This window comes from Hypanus sabinus, chromosome 12 (assembly GCF_030144855.1).
Source record: "Hypanus sabinus isolate sHypSab1 chromosome 12, sHypSab1.hap1, whole genome shotgun sequence".
In the NCBI taxonomy this organism is placed as follows: Eukaryota; Metazoa; Chordata; class Chondrichthyes; order Myliobatiformes; family Dasyatidae; genus Hypanus; species Hypanus sabinus.
In genome coordinates this window covers 20623818-20644729 of record NC_082717.1, presented here as the reverse complement: position 1 = coordinate 20644729, position 20912 = coordinate 20623818, and the positions used below count along the sequence as shown (strand labels likewise).

General features: G+C 39.2%; 1 protein-coding gene across 8 annotated transcripts in view; it reads left to right on the top strand.

Moving 5' to 3' along the window:
- The window catches only part of birc6 (baculoviral IAP repeat containing 6), a 253706-nt gene that overhangs the window by 63339 nt on the left and 169455 nt on the right, over nt 1-20912 (top strand). For 7 of the 8 annotated variants that reach the window (XM_059985634.1, XM_059985633.1, XM_059985635.1 and 4 more), the window contains exons 11-20: nt 3106-3255; nt 9675-9900; nt 13195-13355; nt 13607-13738; nt 16083-16214; nt 17968-18152; nt 18236-18372; nt 19147-19308; nt 20510-20641; nt 20801-20898. In XM_059985634.1, the coding sequence (XP_059841617.1) occupies nt 3106-3255; nt 9675-9900; nt 13195-13355; nt 13607-13738; nt 16083-16214; nt 17968-18152; nt 18236-18372; nt 19147-19308; nt 20510-20641; nt 20801-20898 (1515 nt within the window). The remainder of the gene's footprint in view (nt 1-3105; nt 3256-9674; nt 9901-13194; nt 13356-13606; nt 13739-16082; nt 16215-17967; nt 18153-18235; nt 18373-19146; nt 19309-20509; nt 20642-20800; nt 20899-20912) is intronic. The other variant, XM_059985630.1, reaches the window with a different exon arrangement.

Below are 20912 nucleotides of genomic sequence, written 5' to 3'. Positions count from 1 at the left end.
AACATCTTTACTGATGAGTAACCATTTCTGAAATTCTGTTAATTTTTTATGACAGAATTGGTAAATTGAATTATCTCACATACAGTGAAAAACTTTTACATATCATTTCATTCAATCATTACATCAAGGTAACCCAGGAAAATACAATAATAATGTGGAATGTAGTATTACTGAGAAAAAGTGCAAGCAGATCATCAAGTGCAAGGCCATATTGTGCATCTTGCAAATAGTACTTGCCCAGTTTCCTTTAACTTTGTCCAATAACATCACATTTTTACATTAAAATTCATCCACAATTATAGGACCTATCAATGACTTTTGAATTATAAATGCCAGGATGAAAGTGAATACTTGTTCAATTTGCAATATATCTGGGTTTCTGATACCATCAACATGCTATATCCTGCTTTAGCAAACTAATAATTTGAATTCACTTCTGTCCTGTAGAAAAACTATTTCTTTATTATCTGCTCTTATCACCTCTCATCTGTTTTATCTGTCCTTGATAGTGACCCTGATATGTTCTTAGATCCTGTGCAGATCTAAGCCAGGATCCTTAGTTTGTGGTTCTTACCTGTCTTGAGAAGATCAATATGCCTTAATGGCTACTGTCCAGTGGCACTGGTATCAACCATAATGAAATGCTTTGAGAGGCTGTTCATGGCACGCGTTAATTCCAGCCTTCCAGACAATCTTCACCCACTGCCCTTCCTCTACAATTTGAAAGAGGCCTGGATGGGATGCCATCTCCCTGGCTCTACACTCATCTCTGGAGCATCTGGACAGTAAAGATATCCTACTTCTGATGATTGTTAGTTGATTACAGTTCCACCTTAAATGTTATTATTCCAAGCCAGCTCACTACTTAACTCCAGAATCTGGGAGTCAACGCCTCCTGGGTCCTTGACTTTCCTGACCAACAGACTACAATCAATAAGGATAGACAGCAACATCTCTGTCATGATGGTTCTAAACACGGGTTCTACACAAAGTTATATTCTTGTTCCCCTGTTGTACTCTCATGATTGAGTAGCTGTATTTTGTTCTAGCTGTGTTTGAAGGTTTGCACATGATTCCACCATAGTGGGCTGTGTCTCAAATAATGATGAATTTGAGTACAGGGAGGAGATTGAGAACTTAGTAATGTGGTGTCATGACAACACCTTTCCTTCAATGTCAGCAAAACAAAAGAGCTGGTCACTGACTTCAGGAAGAGTGTTGGTGTACATGCTGCTGTTTACTTCAACAGTGTTGTGCCTGAGAGGTTAGAACTTCAGGTTTGTAGGAGTGAACATCACCAATCACCTGTCAACACACATGTCACAGCTAAAAAATCTCAGCAGTGCCTCTGCATACTCAGGACGTTCCTATTGGCCCTCCATTTCTTTTTATTAATGTGGCTTATAACGACTTGGTAAGGCAAATGTTTTGCACGAGAGTGCAGGTTAGAACTGTACGTCACTAAAACAAGTTTCTGCTCCATGGGCTTTGTCTATGCTTTTCACTGCCTTGGTAAAGCAGTGTTATCAAAGACCCCACCTATCCCAGGCATTTTTCTCTTCTCTCTTCCATTGGGCAGAAAATAGATAAGTCTGAAAGCACATATCACCAAGGTGAAAGGCAGCTTCTGCTCTGCTGTTGATTTTTTAAATGGTTCCATAGTTCAATAATATGGACTTTTGACTTCACAATCTACCTCATTATGCTCTTGCATCTTACTGTTTGCCTTCTATATATTTGTTGTTCTTTATTTTGCATTGTTATCATTTTTCCTTTTTCTACCTCAATACACTGTATAATTTGAACTGTACGAACACCAAACATGACGAACCTTTCACTATATTTCAGTACATATGAGAATAATGAACCAATTCCAAATTAGTCTTTAATCCAGTTGTTGAATTCTAATGTTAATATTGTCATCTTTGTATGCATTATGTGAAATGTCATCAAATATCTTCTGGAAAAATTTGCTTGGAGTAGTTCTATTTTCCAGGGTGCCCTTGCTTATGGGGGTCCTTTTTGAGGCATGGCAGTTTGATTGAAAAATTCATAATGGCCACAAGCTATTGACAAGATTATTGAAAAAGTGCAATGCTAAATTGGCGTTTAGACGTTTCCCTAGAACCAGTGTTCAGCTTCACACCATGGAGCTGGTACCTCTTTGTCACTTCTGGTTTACATTGGTTGCTGCTGCATTTCCAAAAAATAGAAAATATTTGCATATTCTGCGTGGGAACAAGGTCTGCAAATGGCCTTTGTAAATCAGATATCGTACTACCTCTGAATCTGCTGATTAGGTGGATAAATGTGGGAGTATCAGAGAGTCCAGATAAAGCAGACAATGACTACAAGATGTGGATTGGTCACGTGGTGAGAAAGGAATTCTAACCTGACTGACCATGGAAGGAGATGGAATAAGATAAGGATTGTGGTTTCTCCAAGAATTAATAGCACGGGGGATATAGTAATGAATCTTAACTAACTAATTTTGGATTAGTACACCTGCAGAACTATTTCCATAAGAAAGAGGGGAAAACCTCAAATGCTATCTTTTAGCATTAGTTTTTGAGGATTTGAATGAGGAATGCTTTGGTTGCTAATTGTGAAGAAGGAAGGTTACACTGGAGGGTGGAGGGGGGCAAAGCAGATACAAGTTAAAAAATTTTCCACTACATCTATTTGATTTATCCATTTCCTGCAGCATGTTCTTTAGAGGCTTTAGAGGTGGAGGCTGTATGACACCCTGACAAACATATAGTTTTGAATAACTGATGAAACAATGTATATACTATTATTTTTAAAAGGATTAATCTAAAATATCATGCAAAAAGGCAATTAATAATTGAGTTTGAGGTTCTTGTAAGTAATCAGGATTGCAAATAGTTTGTGTAGTAGTAGTAATAATAATAATAATAATAAAAATAATAATAATAATGTTTCATTAGCTTCTAAGCTGTCCTTGCAGTGAAGCATTGTATGTATGCATCCATTTTGCCTGACTGGAAGAAAACTGTAAATGTATCTGTAACATCATCATATGATTTACTCTGCAACTTGAAGTGGTACCAGAGAACATGCTGTAATGAATTCCATTTTTTAAAGGTGGAGAACTTCACTTCCTTCAGATTGGAGGGGCTTCTGATGATGCAGATGAAACTGATATATTTGTGGATGGCAACCTTCCTAAAGGAATAGACCAGTTGTCTGAAGGAAGCAGGCATACGTCCAACACGTCTAGTCCTGGAATTGCAGGTAAAAATTTCAATGGGATATGCACTCTGAACTTTTTCTGTATTCTGTCTTCTAAGTTCAAAGTAAGTTTATTATCCAAGTACATATATGTCACTATATGCAACCCTGAGATTCTTTTTCATTCAGCCATGCTCAGTAAATCCAAGAACCATAATAGAATCCACGAAAGACCGCACCTACATGATAGACAAACAACCAATGTGCAAACGATGACGAACTGCAAATACAAAAGAGAAATAAAATAAGAATAATAAATAAGCAACAGATATTGTGAACATGAGATGAGTGCATTGATTGTGAGAGTAGTTCAGTGATAGGGCAGATGATGTTATCCCCACTGGTTCAAGAGCCTGATGTCTGAGGGGTAATAGCTGTCCATGAACTTGGTGGTATAAGTCCTGAGGCTCCTGTACCACCTCCCTGATGGCAGCAGCAAGAACAAAGCATGCCCTGGGTGGTGTAAGTTCTCAACAGTGCTCTGTGTAGATCTGTTCATTGGTAGGGAGGGCATTACCTGTGATGGACTGTGCTGTATGCACTCCATTTTATAGGATATTTTGTTCAAGGGCGTTAGTATTTCCATACAATCAGTCATTATATTCTTCACCATACATCTATAGAAGTTTGTCAGAGTTTTAGATGGCATGTTCAATCATTGCAAACTTCCAATGAATCTATTCCAAGATAGTAGTAATTCTCATAATTTTTATGGGTGTTTGCTGTACCAAATGGCAGCAACACCTTCCAAGTGAAATATCTGTCCTTGATATGTGAAGTGTTCTGAGATATTTGAGATGTATGTATCGTTTTAAGAATTTATTTCACGGTGAATTTCTTGCTGTATTTCTTGCATAGTGAGTAATAGGAAAATAAATGAAACTTGCTTGTGAATGGGGAATTATGGAGTCATACAGAAGGGACGCTGGATATTCAGCTCAACTGGTCATTGCTGGCCAAGCTGCCTCATCCAAGCAGCTCCACTTGTCAGCATTTGGCCCATAAGCTTACCTGAGCCTTTCCAGTCCATGTACCTGTCCAAGTGTCTTTTAAAAGTTGTCGATTTCAAATTCAGTTTGTTGTCATTCAGCCAAACATGTATAAAACGATGTTTCTCTGGACCAAGGTGTACAGCACAGTACATATAACTCACTTACGTAACACATGAAGTAATATTAATACAAATAAATTAACAAATAACAGACAGACATACTTTATTGATCCCAAGGGAAATTGTGTTTCGTCACAGTCACACCAACCATATTAAGATGCATGTACAACACAAGTTTAAAAAAAAAGACAATGCAATGCTACTGGCACTCAACGATAAAATCTGGATGATGACAGGAAGTTCAGTAGTCTTATGGCCTGGGGGGAAGAAGCTGTTTCCCATCTAAAAGTTCTTGTTCTAATGCTGTGGTACCTCCTACTTGATGGTAGGGGGTCAAAGAGATTGTCAATGATCCCACCCACCCATCAAACATTGTTTAAGGGTCTTGCATACGCAGTGCTCCTGACAAGTATCTCTGGGTAGAAGAGAGACCCTGATGATTCTCTCAGCAGCCCTCGCAATCCTTAGTAGAGATTTACAGTTAGATGCCTTGGAATTCTCATACCAGATGGTGATGCAGCTGGTTAGGACAGTCTCAATGGTGTTCCTGTAAAAATTGATTAAAGTGGGGGGCGGGGGGGGAAGGAAGTCTCACTGGCCGCCGCCGTAGTAAGTGGAGATGCTGCTGTGCTTTCTTGACCAAAGAGGTGGTGTTGAGGGACCAGATGAGATTGTCTGTTATGTGTAATCCCAGAAACTTGGTGCCCATTTTCTCCTTGGAGGAGCTCTGAATGTGCAATGAACAGTGGTCCGCCTGCACCATCCTCAAGTCCACAATCATCTCTTTGGTCTTATCCATGTTGAGACTTAAGTTGTTCTTGCGCCATTCTACCAGCTGCTGTACCTCCTCTCTGTACATTAGTCTCATGTCATCAGCAAACTGCTGGTGTCATTAAACTTGATTCAGTTTGAACTGGATCTAACTGTGCAGTCATGCATCAGCAGTAGGCTGAGCATATAACCTTGGGGAGTGCCGGTGCTCAGTGTGAAGGAGCAAGAGATGTTGCAGCCAATGTGGGTTGACTGTAGCCTTTCTGTCAAGAAGTTTGGGCTCCAGTTACAGAGAGAAGTGCTGAGACCCAATGAGAACAGTTTACCCACCAGCTTCTGAGGAATGATCATATTAAATGTTAAGCTGAAATCAATGAACAGTGTCCTGGCATGTGAGGCACCATTTTCCAGTTTGTATGGGATGGAGTGGAATGCAGAAGCTATGGCATCATTAGTGGATTGATTTGAATGGTAAGCGAACTTGAAAGGGTACTATGTCATAAAAAGATGAGATTTACTGCAATACATTACCAGCTCCTCAAAGCACTGTTGAGGCAAGTTACCGTTTCCCTCTTGGGCCCCAGGATAATGGTGGCTGATTTGAAGCTGAGGGGCCTGTGGACGTCCCAGAAAGATATTGTTAGAACCTTAGTTAATTGGGCTGCATGGTCCCTCAGCACCCGACCAGATATATTAGCCCATAGCTTTATGTGGGTTGATGCTGGCTCAGGTCTTCCTCACATCAGCTGCAGCCACTACGCCATTCCCTGCATCAAACTCTGTGTATTAGGAAGAATTAATAGTCTAATATGATCTGAATGCCCTGCCACATGTGCCTCATGTATGTGGTGTCACAGAAACAGCTGAATATTCTCTGAATAATACCACTTTGCCTTTCTGAAAAGATGGCGTGACCCGGGCCTTCGTGACCCCTAGAGCTTTCTTATACCCCAGTCTGAGGGCAGCAGCATGATGGTTCAGCCATTTGCTGACCTCTGCTGTCAGCACTGGCTTCTGATTTGCCCACATGTAAATGTGTTACTTGCCTCAACCATTTCTTTTGGCCCATAGAGGTAGCTATTTCTTGATTTATGAAATAGGTGCCACTCTGGAAAATTAAATATTTTGTACTTTGAAAGGCTGTGCTAAATGCTTAATGAATATTTTGGTGGTGTGTATTTCTGTGGGTAGAGAGTGAGTTTGTTTTTTGTAGCAAGAAATTTGTATATCCAAAGCACATATCCTGAGAATCAACATTATACATTATATACTTGTACCTATACAAGAAAAGAATAATTTGTACAGCATGAGACTGAAACTCTGTAATAAACTGTGTAATAAAGATAAATAACCAAATTCAGTGTTAATGAAAAGTTATTTAGATGTGAGCAGTCTTCTGAGTAAAGTTGTGGCTAAACATAGTAGGTTTCTATATTCTGAGCGTTTTTTAAGCATGGTTGAGAAGTTAGTGGTAGGTAGCGAGACCTGTAAAAAAAAATAGAGCTGGAAGCAACAAAATGGCCATTTAGAATTCCTTTAAGTAGTGATGCCTCAGTTTTTCACGGAAAGTTAAGAATTTTTCAATGTTTTTAAAAATATTTCAGTCTGCTATTTTTGGGAAACCTATTGCCATTATCTATGAGCAATTTGTTTGCTTCATCTCAGATTATCAAATGCATTCAGACATTTGATTTGATGTCAGCAATTTAAAGCATCAGTGGCACTATGTTTCTTTCAGTTTATGAGTGAGTATCCTAGGATGTTTGTCTGAGTACCTGTCCATACGTCTATGAAAATTTCACTTCAGCATGTTCTTGTAGTGATATTTCATTAAATGATATCAAATTATGGAGTAATCTCTTTTATCATTTTACATGTTGTTTACCTGGTAAGGCAGCATTGATTGCCCATTCCTAACTACTTTGAACTAAGTGGTTCATTGCACCATATTAAAGGGCCTTTAAGAGTTACATCTTGGCCAGTCCCTATAAGGACAACAAGTTTTCTCTCTGGTCAAAAGAGAATAAGATTGGCCTGTGTGAGAATTTGGCATTTATTTTTGATTCACAGCTAAATCTTTGACTAATTTTATTTAAATTCAACAACTGCCACTCAGATTTGAACTTCTGTCTGGATTACTAGTCTAACATTTTAGCCATTTTGCCACCATCACACATCCTAAGCATATTGGTATCTGTTATTAATGATCACATGATTCTGTCAGTAGTCAGACTTTATTTGGCTTTAGTAAGAAAAGGCCATTACTGCTTTAATGAAGAAGAAAAGCACACTTTATAATATATTTTGACCATTGAGGTGAATTAGCATGTTTTACTAAATATCAAACATGACGTAGGCACAGAGTTAGACCATTCAGCCTGTCATTGGCACCACCATTCCATCATGGCTGATTTATTTTCCTTCTCAGCCCCGTTCTCCTGCCTTTCCCTATAACATTGACAACCTTACTAATCAAGGGTCTATCTGTGGTGAACTACATATACCTGGCTGGACACGCCCCCCCGGCTGACTGCTCCTGTGGCTCCTCCCACGGACCCCAGTATAAAGGCGATTGGGGACTCCGCCCCGGCCTCAGTCTCCAGGATGCAGTGTGGTGGTCAGTTGCTGCTTGTTCTTTCTTCCAGCCAATAAAATTAATGCACCATCAATAACTCTTGGAGACGTGAGGCGAGAGATAGCTTTTATTGGCTGGAAGAAAGAACAAGCAGCAATTGACCACCACACTCTCAATTTCTGTTTTAAGTATACCCAATAACTTGACAATCATGGCTGTCTGACAATCATGGCAATAAATTCCATAGATTCACCACCCTCTGGCTAAAGAAATTCTTCCTCATCTTTGTTCTGAAGAGATGTTTTTCTGTTTTAAGGCTGCCCCCTCTGGTATGTGAAACATCCTTTCCCTTTCCACTATATTCAGGTGTTTCAATACTCAGTAAGTTCAGTAAGATTCCCCTTCATTCTTTTAAACTCCCAGTTAGTTCAAATCCAGAATGATCATATGCTTCTCATACAGTAACCTTAACCCTTTCATTCCTGTGAGTTCTTGTAAATCCCTGGAACCTCTCCAAAGATAGCACATTCTTCCATTGGTATGGAACCCCAAACTGCTCACAATACTTGAAATGTCATCGGACTAATGCCTTTTGAAGGCCAGGCATATATTCTAGACCTCTGGAAATGAATGGTAACATTGCATTTGCCTTCCTTACTATTGTCTCAACCTTCAAGTTAACCTTTAGGGAATCCTGCACTACGACACTCTCTGCACACCCAATTTCTAAATTTGCTCAGCACACACAAAATGCTGGTGGACGACAGCATTTTGTGTGTGTTGGTCAAATTTCCAGCATCTGCAGATTTCCTCGTGATTGCTTTCTGAGTTTGCTCCCCATTTAGTGACTGGTCTGTGCCGTTATTCCTTGTACCAAAGTGCAAGACCATACACTTCATTATATTCCTCCTTTGTCTATTCTCCTAATCTGTCCAAGTTCTTTCGCAGACTCCCTGCTTCCTCACCACTACATGCCCCTCCACCTATCTTTGTATTGTCCGAAAACCTAGCCACAAAGCCATCAATTCTGTCATCCAAATTATTAATATATAATGTGAAAATTAGTTCACAACATCAAACCCCGTGGAACACCACGAGTCACCAACAGCCAACTAGAAAAAGCCTAATTATTTTTCTGACTCTGCTTTCTTCCAGTCAGCCAGACTTCTATCAATGCTAGTATTACAGCAATGATACTACAGGCTGCTATCCTGTATAACAGCCTTGTATGTGGCACATTGCCAAAAGCCTTCTGAAAATCCAGATACACCACGTTTACTGACTCCTTTGTCCTGTTTGTTACTTCCTCAAAGCATCATGATTACTGTTGTCTTTAAATCTTTGTTTGTTATGGGTTGTTAGGGAAGACTTCTCAATAAGGAAGTCATGCTGAATTCAGCCTATTTTTAACATGTGCCTCCAAGTGCGCTGAAACCTCATCTTGGATGAGGACTTTGACATCTTGCTAACCACTGGAGTCAGGCTACCAGCCTATCATTTACTGTGTTTTTGCCTCACTTTCTTTGTAGAGTGGAGTGATATTTGTGATTTCCCAGCCTTTTAGAACCATTCCAGAATCTAGTGATTCTTAATGCTTCCACAGTCTCGTTAGCTACCTTATCGACTTATCGACCTTTGGCCCTTATAGCTTCCCAAGCACCTTCACCTTAGTCATAGTGTTTTATACTCACTTCTGCCCTGACTCTCTTGGCATTGAATTCTAATTCCAAAATAAATATTGGGGTTATAAATTAATGCTTTAAAACTGAATTAAGACAATAAAAATAATGTTAATGTGGTTTATTAAGTGCAGATTGATGGTTCGAAAACAGAGTTTTCATTTTCTTTAAATGAACCCCAGACTTACCTAGACTGAGGGTGTTAATGAATGTTTGTTTTATGGGAGAATTAGGAGGAGAAATTCATTTGATCTAACTAAATAATATTTTACTTGTTTTTACATAGGAGTCGATTTGTTGGTGGATCGTCCTTTCTCTGCAGATGTATTAACATCACTGGTGGAACTAACTAGATTTGAGACATTGACGCCACGATTTTCAGCTACAGTCCCTCCATGTTGGGTGGAAGTTCAGCAGGAGCAACAGCAGAGGCGGCATCCACAGCATCTACATCAGCAACACCATGGAGATGCAGCCCAGCACACTCGCACCTGGAAGCTGCAGTCAGATAGGTAAAAGAAATGGTCTAGTCTTGAAGTTTGGTACCATGTTTTCTGCTACTAAATTTACAGCATTCTTTAAATCTTTTAATAAATTGTGTTTGGTACAGTTGTCAATGTTGTATGTTGCTTTGCTGTCCTGCACTCCTTTTTGGTTAAAATATTGAAAGCATCGTGATTACTGTTGTCTTTAAATCTTTGCTTGTTATGGGTTTTATTTTCTGTCACATCTGTGGCCAAACCAGAAATTGGTACCTTGGTAAATATTTTGTTAGCAAGTTGTCCTCTGTCTGTTTTAAGTAGACAAGCTTGACTAATCTGTTGGAGTTTTTCGAGGATGTAACCAGGAAGTTGGATGGGGGAGATCCAGTGGATGTAGTGTACCTCGATTTTCAGAAGGCATTTGATAAGGTCCCACATAGGAGATTGGTGGGTAAAATCAAAGCTCAGGGCATCGGGGAGAAGACGTTGACATGGATAGAAAACTGGTTGGCAGATAGAAAGCAAAGGGTAGCGGTGAATGGGTGTTTCTCGGAATGGCAGGTGGTGACTAGTGGGGTGCCACTGGGCTCGGTATTGGGACCACAGCTGTTTACAATGTACGTCAACGATTTGGATGAAGGCATTGAAAATAACATCAGCAAATTTGCTGATGATACTAAGCTGGGTGGCAGTGTGACATGTGATGAGGATGTTAGGAGAATTCAGGGTGACTTGGATAGGCTGGATGAGTGGGCAGATACTTGGCAGATGACGTTTAATGTGAATAAATGTGAGGTTATCCACTTTGGGAGTAAGAACAGGAAGGCAGATTATTATCTGAACGGTGTAGAGTTAGGTAAGGGAGAAATACAAAGAGATCTATGAGTCCTTGTTCATTAGTCACTGAAGGTGAATGAGCAAGTGCAGCAGGCAGTGAAGAAGGCTAATGGAATGTTGGCCTTTATTACAAAGGGAATTGAGTACAAGAGCAAGGAAATCCTCTTGCACTTGTACAGAGCCCTGGTGAGACCACACCTGGAGTATTGTGTACAGTTTTGGTCTTCAGGGTTAAGGAAGGACATCCTGGCTGTAGAGGAAGTGCAGCGTAGATTCATGAGGTTAATTCCTGGGATGTCTGGATTGTCTTACGCAGAGAGGTTAGAGAGACTGGGCTTGTACATGCTGAAATTAAGGAGATTGAGAGGGGATTTGATTGAAACATATAAGTTTATTAAGGGATTGGACAAGATAGAGGCAGGAAATATGTTCCAGATGCTGGGAGAGTTCAGTACCAGAGGGCACGGTTTGAGAATAAGGGGTAGGTCATTTAGGATAGATTTAAGGAAAAACTTTTTCTCCCGGAGAGTTGTGGGGGTCTGGAATAAACTGCCTCAGAAGGTAGTGGAGACCAATTCTCTGGATGCTTTGAAGAAGGAGCTAGATAGGTATCTTATGGATAGGGGAATCAAGGGATATGGGGACAAGGCAGGAACCGGGTATTGATAGTAGTTGATCAGCCATGATCTCAAAATGGCAGTGCAGGCTCGAAGGGCCGAATGGTCTACTTCTGCACCTATTGTCTAATGGATGTGCCCAGTTTAGGACAGGGCGCAGACTTGGGCGATGAATATGGAGATCCTGGGCTGCCCAGATGTCAAGATCCGCCATCTTGGCCTCGTGGATGTAGTCGAAAGGAATGCAAAGCAGTACATTTGGCGTCAGTTTGGCTGCAGGAGCTGCGAGGAAGTGACGTGATACGTCCTCCAACCGTCTTAGGGGCTCCACTCCGAATTTGTGTAGGGTTTACTCCTTAGCCTTCTCTTCTCATCCTCTATCATACAGACAACTTAATGCAACGTGTAATGCACACATCTCAATCTACTTGCCTTTGAAAACCAGTGACATTTAATTCCAACTTCAACTATTCCAGTGCTGTTGTGGCAGTTCTTACTCTTCACATACTGCCTGCAGCATCTGCTTCCCATTCATTAAATCACATTGATGTCTAGTTTTCCTAGCATCTTGGACTTGAAGTTCTCACTATGATATTTAATCCTGACATTCCCTGTGTTTTCAAATATCAATAAATTTAACATTGTAAACTTCTAATATTTCTGGTATTGGCCTTTTTTTTTAAAACTCCCATAGCTTGCTGCTTTGGCCTACTGGTGACTTTGCTTGCGCTGTTGGGCTTCATTAATTTACATGCAACTTGTTGATCTCTTTACAGTAATATTTTTGCAAATTCTGAATTTTAATTGAACACAATTTTGATTATAATTGGAAATTCTCATGAATTTTTTTTTGTTCTTTGCATACTACTTTATAGTTATTTAGTTCAAGATTTGAGTGATCCAGCACTACAGTTGGAGTTACTTTGAGAATGTTTTTCTGTGGAAGAAGTTCAGAGGAAATTCTGCTCAATTCTTAAGTCAATGTTCTCACTTCCATATCAGAATTATTTTTGAAAGTTAAACAAGGGATGCACAGTGATGCAGGTAAAGAATTGCTGCCTCACAGTTCCAGTGACTCAGATTTAATCCTACCACAGATGTTGTCTGAATCAGAAGCCAGCTCATTGTCACAGATGCGTTGTGAAATTTGTTATTTTGTCACACCAATAACATAAAAATTACTGTTACAATAAAGAGCGCAAAAGAGGAATAGTAAGGTGCTTGTAAACAGTTCAGAAATCTAATGATGGAAGGGAAGAAAATGTTCTTTGAGTGTGAGTGCTCCTTTACCTGCTCCCCAACACTAGTAATTAGAAGAGTGCATATCCCTGATGGTGAAGGGCCTTTGCAATGGATGCCACCTTAAGGTGTTGCCTTTTGAAGATGTCCTTGATGTGGGGAGGCCTATCCCTGTGATGGAAGCTAGCTGAGAATGCACTCCTCTGTAGCCTTTTTCAATCCTGTACGTTTGAGCCTCTGTACCCAGGTAGCAATGCAGCCAGTCAAAAGGCTCTCCACCGTGAAGGTGCTCTTGTGACTAGAATTTCTCTGGGTGCTTTAGTTTTCTGCCATATTCCAGAGATATTTGGGTTGTTTGGCTAACTGGCCATTCTAAATTGCCTATATTGAGTTGTAGAATCAGGGGGGAGTAATAGGGAATGTGGGGAGAACAAAATGGGATTAATATAAATCAGTGCTTGATGATCAGTATGGATTTGGTGGACTGCAGGAGTTATGTCCCTGCTCTCTGACTCTATGAAGCCATGTTTTCACAGACTTTCTCTGGACCATTATTTTCTAGCAGTGTTTGTCCATTGTAATGTTATTGTGGGTTTGTGTTGCTGAGGTATTTCTTTTTTTATATACATAGTACCAGTTGGGAGGAACATGTTTTTGAACTGGTTTTGCCCAAGGCGTGCATGGTTGGACATGTGGACTTCAAGTTTGTCCTGAATTCAAATATCACAAACATTCCACAGATTCAAGTTACTTTATTGAAGAACAAAGCACCTGGATTAGGTAAAGTCACTGGTGAGTATTTTTTATTGGGGAGAGGGAGGGGTATTTATTTTTTTCTTGAATTTGATTACAAATGCAGATGTGTTAATCTTGAATTTAGTAATGAATTTTCAGTAAATTACTTGTGTAGAAAAAATAGTTTACATAGCGTTCACTTCCTTTTATCAGCTGCATTTAGGTAAATTATCTCTTGGTGAGATGATGATCAAGGGTGTGGAGTATATTCATTGTAGTTTTAGTCAATCATTAATTTCTTATTGCAGAGTCTGCAGTTGACAAGCAGATATTATTTCCTTTGTCGCCAGCTTCTCATGTGGAGATTGAGAGGAATGGAAGGTCTTTTGTTGATTTAAATGAAGACTTGCAGTACCCCATGGATGTGGATGAATCTCAAGGTTAACTTGAAATGTTTCTCTTGGGCTGGGAGGGGAAGACAATGCCTGGTGATATTTAATTTAATATTGCTCTGTAGCTGTGAATGGTCACATTATTAAAAAAATTTGTAATGAGATACTTATTTCCTGGGATTTTCAACTGGCATTTAACATGTGAAGTTTTATGTTCTAAGGAATCCTTTCACAGATATAAGGGAATGGTGTAACATTGAATTTGTGTTTGTTGGGGGGGGGGGGGGGTTGAAGCGATTGCCCGTGTGTTATATCTTTTTAAAGGGTACGCTAAATGAGTTCTATTACTGCAAAGACCTTAATAGAGATAATCCATTTACAGAGCTACTGGTCATGACTTAGAGGAACAAGGCTACTCATTACTTTGGAAACTGGTTTAAAGTTTGATCAGACATTATGCATAAATGGTAGAGAGAATTCACACACAAAATGCTGGTGGAACACAGCAGGCCAGGCAGCATCTATAAGGAAAAGCACTGTCAACGTTTCAGGATGAAGGGTCTCAGCCCGAAACATCGACAGTGCTTCTCCTTATAGATGTTGCCTGGCCTGCCGTGTTCCACCAGCATTTTTTGTGTGTTGTTTGAATTTCCAGCATCTGCAGATTTCCTCATGTTTGCAGAGAGAATTCAAGCTTTGTTTAAACCATACCTGGGAAATGTGATGAAATGAATTGACGCGGTATATAAATACCCTCACCAACACTGAATTGAATTGACTTTATTAGCTGCATGGTCACATTTCTTTTTCCTTTCAGTTTAATTTTTATTTTGAAAATAGTCTCACTTCAGAAAGAAACCTTGCTGCTGAGACTTAATTGAGTCTTGAAATATTTACGAAGACTTGAATAACTTTATGCTCTTCAAACAAGAATCAAAGAACTGTGGTTCTCCATAAATTGGCCATTTTTTGTTCTTCATTTCTTTTTCTCTTCCCCCCCCCCCCCCCCCATCTTTCTCCGTGTCCAGGCTATGTAATATTATTTAACTAATGATATACCTGGTTTTCATTCTTGTAGGGATTACCCATGTTAATTATTTTAGTGATACTTCCTTGCTCGCAATAATGCCTGAAGACTTTTTGTAGGCCTGGTGTGCAAAATATAATAATCAAGGGCACTACTCCACATGGAAATTGCAGATGAAACTTTAAGTTCATCGGCATAAACATCATTGAGATTTCACGTGGTCTGTACATCCCAGCTGTGCAGTGAAAAAGGCACAACAGCACCTCTTTCACCTGTGATGGTTGAAGAAGTTTGGTGTAGGCCCCCAAATCCTACGAATTTCCCACAGGGGCACAATTGAGAGACAATAGACAGTAGCTGCAGGTGTAGGCCATTCGGCCCTTCTAGCCTGCACCGCCATTCACTATGATCATGGCTGATCATACACAATCAGTACCCCGTTCCTGCCTTCCTCCCATATCCCTTGACACCGCTATCTATAAGAGCATCCTGACTGACTGCATCACTGCCTGGTATGACAAATGTACTTCCCTCAGTTGAAGGACTCTGCAGAGAGTGGTGCAGACAGCCCAGCGCAACTGTAGATGAATTTCCCACTATTCAGGACATTTACAAAGAAGTGTGTAAAAAGGACTCAAAGGGTCATTGGGGACCCGAGTCACCCCAACCACAAACTGTTCCAGATGCTACCATCCGGGAAGTGGAACTGCAGCATAAAAGCCAGGACCAACACGCTCTGGAACAGCTTCTTCCACCAAGCCACCAGACTGCTTAACTCATGCTGATACAATTGTATTTCTATGTTATATCGACTGTCTTGTTGTACATACTATTTATTATAAATTACTATAAATTGCACATTTAGATGGAGATGTAATGTGAAGATTTTTACTCATGTATATGAAGGATGTAAGTAATAAAGTCAGTTCAATTCAATTGGTGCTATGGCTTGACCATAAGTAAAGGTTCTTTACTTAGTACTATTCCAGGCAATGAAGTTAAATAATTACATCATGCAAACTTTTCTACATATGATATTGTTCCATTCTATCTCAAACTTTGGTTCCCTAGATGAAGAATTTAGTACAGTATAAGTATTCGCTCCTTCAGTGTAATACATTATAGTCTTGGGATCATTTACCACTGGGATAGATGATTTCGAGAGGATCCTCCTCTGCAGTTATGTGTGTTCTTCAGATGATTTGGTGCTCGATGGATGCTTGTAAATACCTCACGAAAAAGTTTATTTTAAATTGGTGGGAATTTTATTGCTTGCCATTTGTAAGCTTTTCTGTGTAAATGTAATTTTAAATGTATTAGAGTGCAAATATATGCAACTGAACTTTGCATTTCAATCCTAAAAAGGTCCTAGGCTGTGTCAGTTTCTGGAGGAACATAAGGAAGATATATTGTGTGGACCTGTATGGTTGGCTAGTGGCCTGGATCTTTCAGGACATGCTGGAATGTTAACATTAACTAGCCCTAAGCTTATCAAAGGTAAGATCAAGTTGGATTAGCTATGACTGCATTGAGGAAGCAAATTCTATTTTAATTGGTTGCATACTATAAGTAGATGTGAATTAAATAAGATTCATTCTTGGGCTGTTAGGGACTCTGTAGCCACAGTGTCAGTGACATACAATTTTATATGACAACTGAATGACCTAGTTCATTTATATTATAATTTGGCTTCTGTCTCTTTTTTGATAGTGTCATCATAGAAGAAGTAGTTCTAAGTTTTGTTCCTAACATTTGGTTGAATACAGCTGATTTCACATGCAGACCTGGTTTAATATTCCATATCCCCTTGTGTCAAAGTGGGACCTTCTTGGTTCAAAGAGTTTATCACTAAATAATCCCATTCTCCAACTACCTTTCCCTGTGAAATGTGCTTTATTGTGGCCAGAATAGAACAAGTAAATTTTGACAAATATTTTAGAAGATTTTTCTCCTTTAAGATATTGTTCCACCTACTGGAAAAAAAATTGTTCCTGAGAATCAACAGAAGATTGATTAGACATACTTGTAGTGTTGTGTGCATTTCTGAAAGCCACACAATAGGAAAATTGTCATTGTGCTAGGGAAAATGTAAAGGAGATACTCCAGGATATTATCTGGACTGCAGCACTACAGGTATAAAGAGGGAGGGGATAGGTTTGTTTGTTTATCTGCAACTGGAGGAATGACCTGACTAAAATTACATGGAGGATAGATAAGGTAGATAGTAAAAAAAAATGGTAGGGGCTGTCTAAGAGATACTTTATTGATCCCAAAGGAAATTAGTGTCACAGTAACCTTACAAGTGCTTAAGTATACAACTATTAGAAGAGAAGTAATAAAAACAGTCTAACAGGAGGGTGTCACCCCTAGCTATAGGTTGACTTGTTATAGAGTCTAATGGCTAGGGGTAAGAATGACTCCGTAGCTCACTTTGGAGCTGTGCAATTGCCTTAATCTATGACTAAAAGTGCTCCTCTTTTCAGCTGAGGTGGCATACAGAGGGTTAGAAGCATTGTCCAAAATTGCCAGGATATTCCATAGGGCCCTTTGTTCTACCTCAGCCTCCGGTGTGTCCAGTTTGACTTCTATAACAGAGCTTGCCTTTCTAATCAGTTTATTGAGCCTGTTGGCATCAACCTTGTTGATACCATTGGCCCAACACACCACTGCATAGAAGATTGTACTGGTGACAACAGACTGGTAGAGCATTTGATGGAGAAGCCTGCATACTCCAAAGGACCTCGGTCTCTTCAGGAAGTAGAGGCAGCTCTGGCCCTTGTACACAGCTGCTGTGTTGGTGCTTCACTTGGGTCTGGCGTCCAGGTGCACTCTCAGGTACTTGCAGGTCCTCACCACATCTATGTCCTCACCATCAAAAGTAATAGGATGTATTGCAGATTTAAGATTGAAGGTAGATGGTTTAGAGAGAATCTTGGGGGCAAGGGTGGTTGGAGTTTGGAAAATACTGCCTGAGGAGGTGGTGAAGATACTTTCAAGATATTCGGTAGAAGCATCTTGAAAAATTGTTTAATCACCAAGCTTCTGGCTCTATGTATAGATGGGTATGTATAGAAGATGGTACAGACAGAATGGGCTGAAGGGTCTGCTTGTACTATATGATTCTGACCATAGCATTTTTACTTGTAACATTAATATCACATAAATCGTTTTCTAAAACCGAATAAGTGCCTATTAACCATTGAATGTTTTCCCCTGTTTAAACTTGACATTTCTTACTTTTGGTTCTTAGCAGGCATGGCTGGTGGCAAATATCGGTCATTTTTAGTTCACATCAGGTCAGCTAATGAGAAGGCAAATGAAGAGAAATCAAATGGCAGTGGAATCAGGCCGGTCATGAGAATGCAAGCCACAAAGCCACAGAACAGCAAGAGTCACACTCTTGCTTCATTGCTTGCCAAAGTTTCAGCGGGAAAGGTAAAATATGGTCTCTTGACAATTGATTTGTACTACTTGTGGTTCTTTTGTTGATATACTTGTAAATGTATTGCCTTTAACAGGAAAAAACATCCACATCAAAAACAACTGAGCCTGCCAATTCTTCTAAGAAGCCTGACAGTCTTAAAGGTTGTGATCTGCTACAGGAAGTTTCTGTCACCATCCGAAGATTTAGGAAAACTTGCATCCCAAAAGAAAGGTGAGTTAACTTAGTTTTTAACATTTTCAAAGGTATTTGCATATCTCATCTTTTTTGCTCCTGCCTAATTTATTCCTAGTCAATTCTAATAGAATTGTGTTGGGGTTAGTACTGCAGATTCTTCTCCCAAAAGTTCAGACTACTAATCTGACTTGGTGTATTGGAGGAGAGCAGAGGTATTTAATGACCATTAAACATTAGCTTGGAATAGAAATAGTGGTATCAAAATAATGCAGGAGTTGGCAGCTCAAGTTTTGGATACAAGTTTTGAAAATCATTGTTTGGATTACGAACTGAAACTTTGGTGATTTTAATATTGCTGAACTAATACGTGTATGTACAAAATTTTTAATACCCCCTTTGAAATATAATTGTTATATAACTGATCTTGAGCTCCACGTTATAAAGTCTGGGAATTTGTAAGGGGCTATTTTTTCCATTAACATGAATTTAAGGAAGTGTAATATGCCTAGCCTAACCATGAGTGGGTGATAGCTTTGTTTTTAGAAGTTTGTGTATATTGAACATTTTGGACGTGGTTGCTAACATAAACCAAGAACTTCCCTCGGAAGGGGCAGGGAGGAAAAGATTCAACTTTTGCTTTCTTTTTTTGGTTCCAATATATACTGTTCTTGTGTACAAAATGCAACACACACGAATGAGTTTGGATTGTAGATATTGTATAATGAGAATGTAAAATTGGCAAACTAATAAAAGTCTATCTAAATTATGATAATGTAATCACAGAGGGTAATCACTGCTTTTGTTTTTAAGAATGCAACGGTGTGCAATGTTGCAGTTCTCAGAATTCCATGAAAAATTGCTTAATACACTGTGCAAGAAATCAGATGATGGACCTATCAGTGAACATGCTCAGAGTCTGGTATTGGATATTCTCTGTTGGTTGGCAGGAGTGCATGCAAATGGACTGAGTGGGTAAGAAAAAATTTGCCACAATATGTAAACTTGATGCTTTTGTGACAATTTGCTGTAAATGCTTAGACCAAGGGACTTGCCACCTGGTCAAATCTATCTTTCCTTCTCCTAAACTTCGGACAGTATAGGTCAAGCTGCTTTAATCTGTCCTCGTGAGCCAATCCTCCTGCATTCCAGTTTTCCAACTGGTGAATGTTTATCATGTTATCCTTCCTCGAATAAGGAGACCAGGCCAACTTGCAGTAGTCCAGATATGGTCTTGCCAGGATACAAGATAATTTCAATGAAATCTAACTCATGCATTCAAATCCTCTTGCAATAAGACCAATGCATTCTTAATGCATGTTAATTGTTAACTTTAATTTGTGTGACAGGTGTTTGTATTCAATCTCTCATCATTTTAATAAAAACATGGTTCTTTCTGCTAGAGTGGATGATGTATTTCAACATTATATTCTATCTGTCATATTTTTGCCTGTTCACTCATCTTATTATTTTGTCTCCCTAAAACCTCAGTGTATTCTCTTTACAATTCCAGTTGTTGCACAGCTTTAATATAATCAACAAGCTTGATTTATTACATAGCTCCTTGCTCAAGTCATTATGAACAGTGGAGACCCTGTATCAATCCTTTCAGCAACCTAATAGTTAAAGCATCCTGATCTGAAAATAACCAGTTTGTCTTATTCTCTGCTTTCTATACATTTTTTAACCTTCAATGCATCTACTTAATTTTACTTGATAAACTTTTGTTTATGGTATTTTATCAACAGCTTAAGAAATTCTACTTTTACTACTGCTGTTGATTTCTCCTTATTTATACTGCTAATTGAAACCTCAAATAAATAACAGATGGGCCAGTTAGGATTTCCTTTTCCTCTAGCTCAGTATGATTACTTTCAAATTACCGTGTACCTGTTCACTGATAGATTCTGGCATTTTCCTAACTTTGACATGAGGATAACTGTCTATAGTTCCCCAAGTTGTTTTATAGAAGTGAGGATACATTTGCTACCTTCCAAACCAGAGGAATATTTTGAAATTAAGGAATTCTGGAGGATGGATACCTCTGTATTCATTATTTCCATTGCTATCTTTTAATTTTTTGATTTTATCTTAACAAGAACATGTCAGACATTGCAAATCCATGGATCTGTGTGTGAAAGTTTTTTTAAATATTCCATTACTTTTCCAAATACAGTTTCAGAGATGGCAAAGAAAGCCTGCACTCAAAAACGAAGAGACGTCTTGCTAACATTGTACGAGTTTGCTTTTTTGAGGCTGGACGAAGCATAGCTCACAAATGTGCCCGGTTCCTTGCACTTTGTATAAGGTAAGAAAGAGTAGTTTGCAGGGATTGTGACACCACACAAATTAAGCAGTGATCATTTCGTTTGACTTTTATTATTCCTTACCTTTAAATGGTTGAATTGGATATGTTCTATTTACCATTTTTGCATCATACTTGCAGTGAACATTTTCTTCTTTTCAGTAGTGGGAAAACAGATCCAAGCCAGCTGGGATTTGGAGGAGCTCTTTTGAAAGCATTACTCGATAATTTGCCTTACTTGCCTGCAGCAGCAACTGGTGGTAGGTTAAACTTT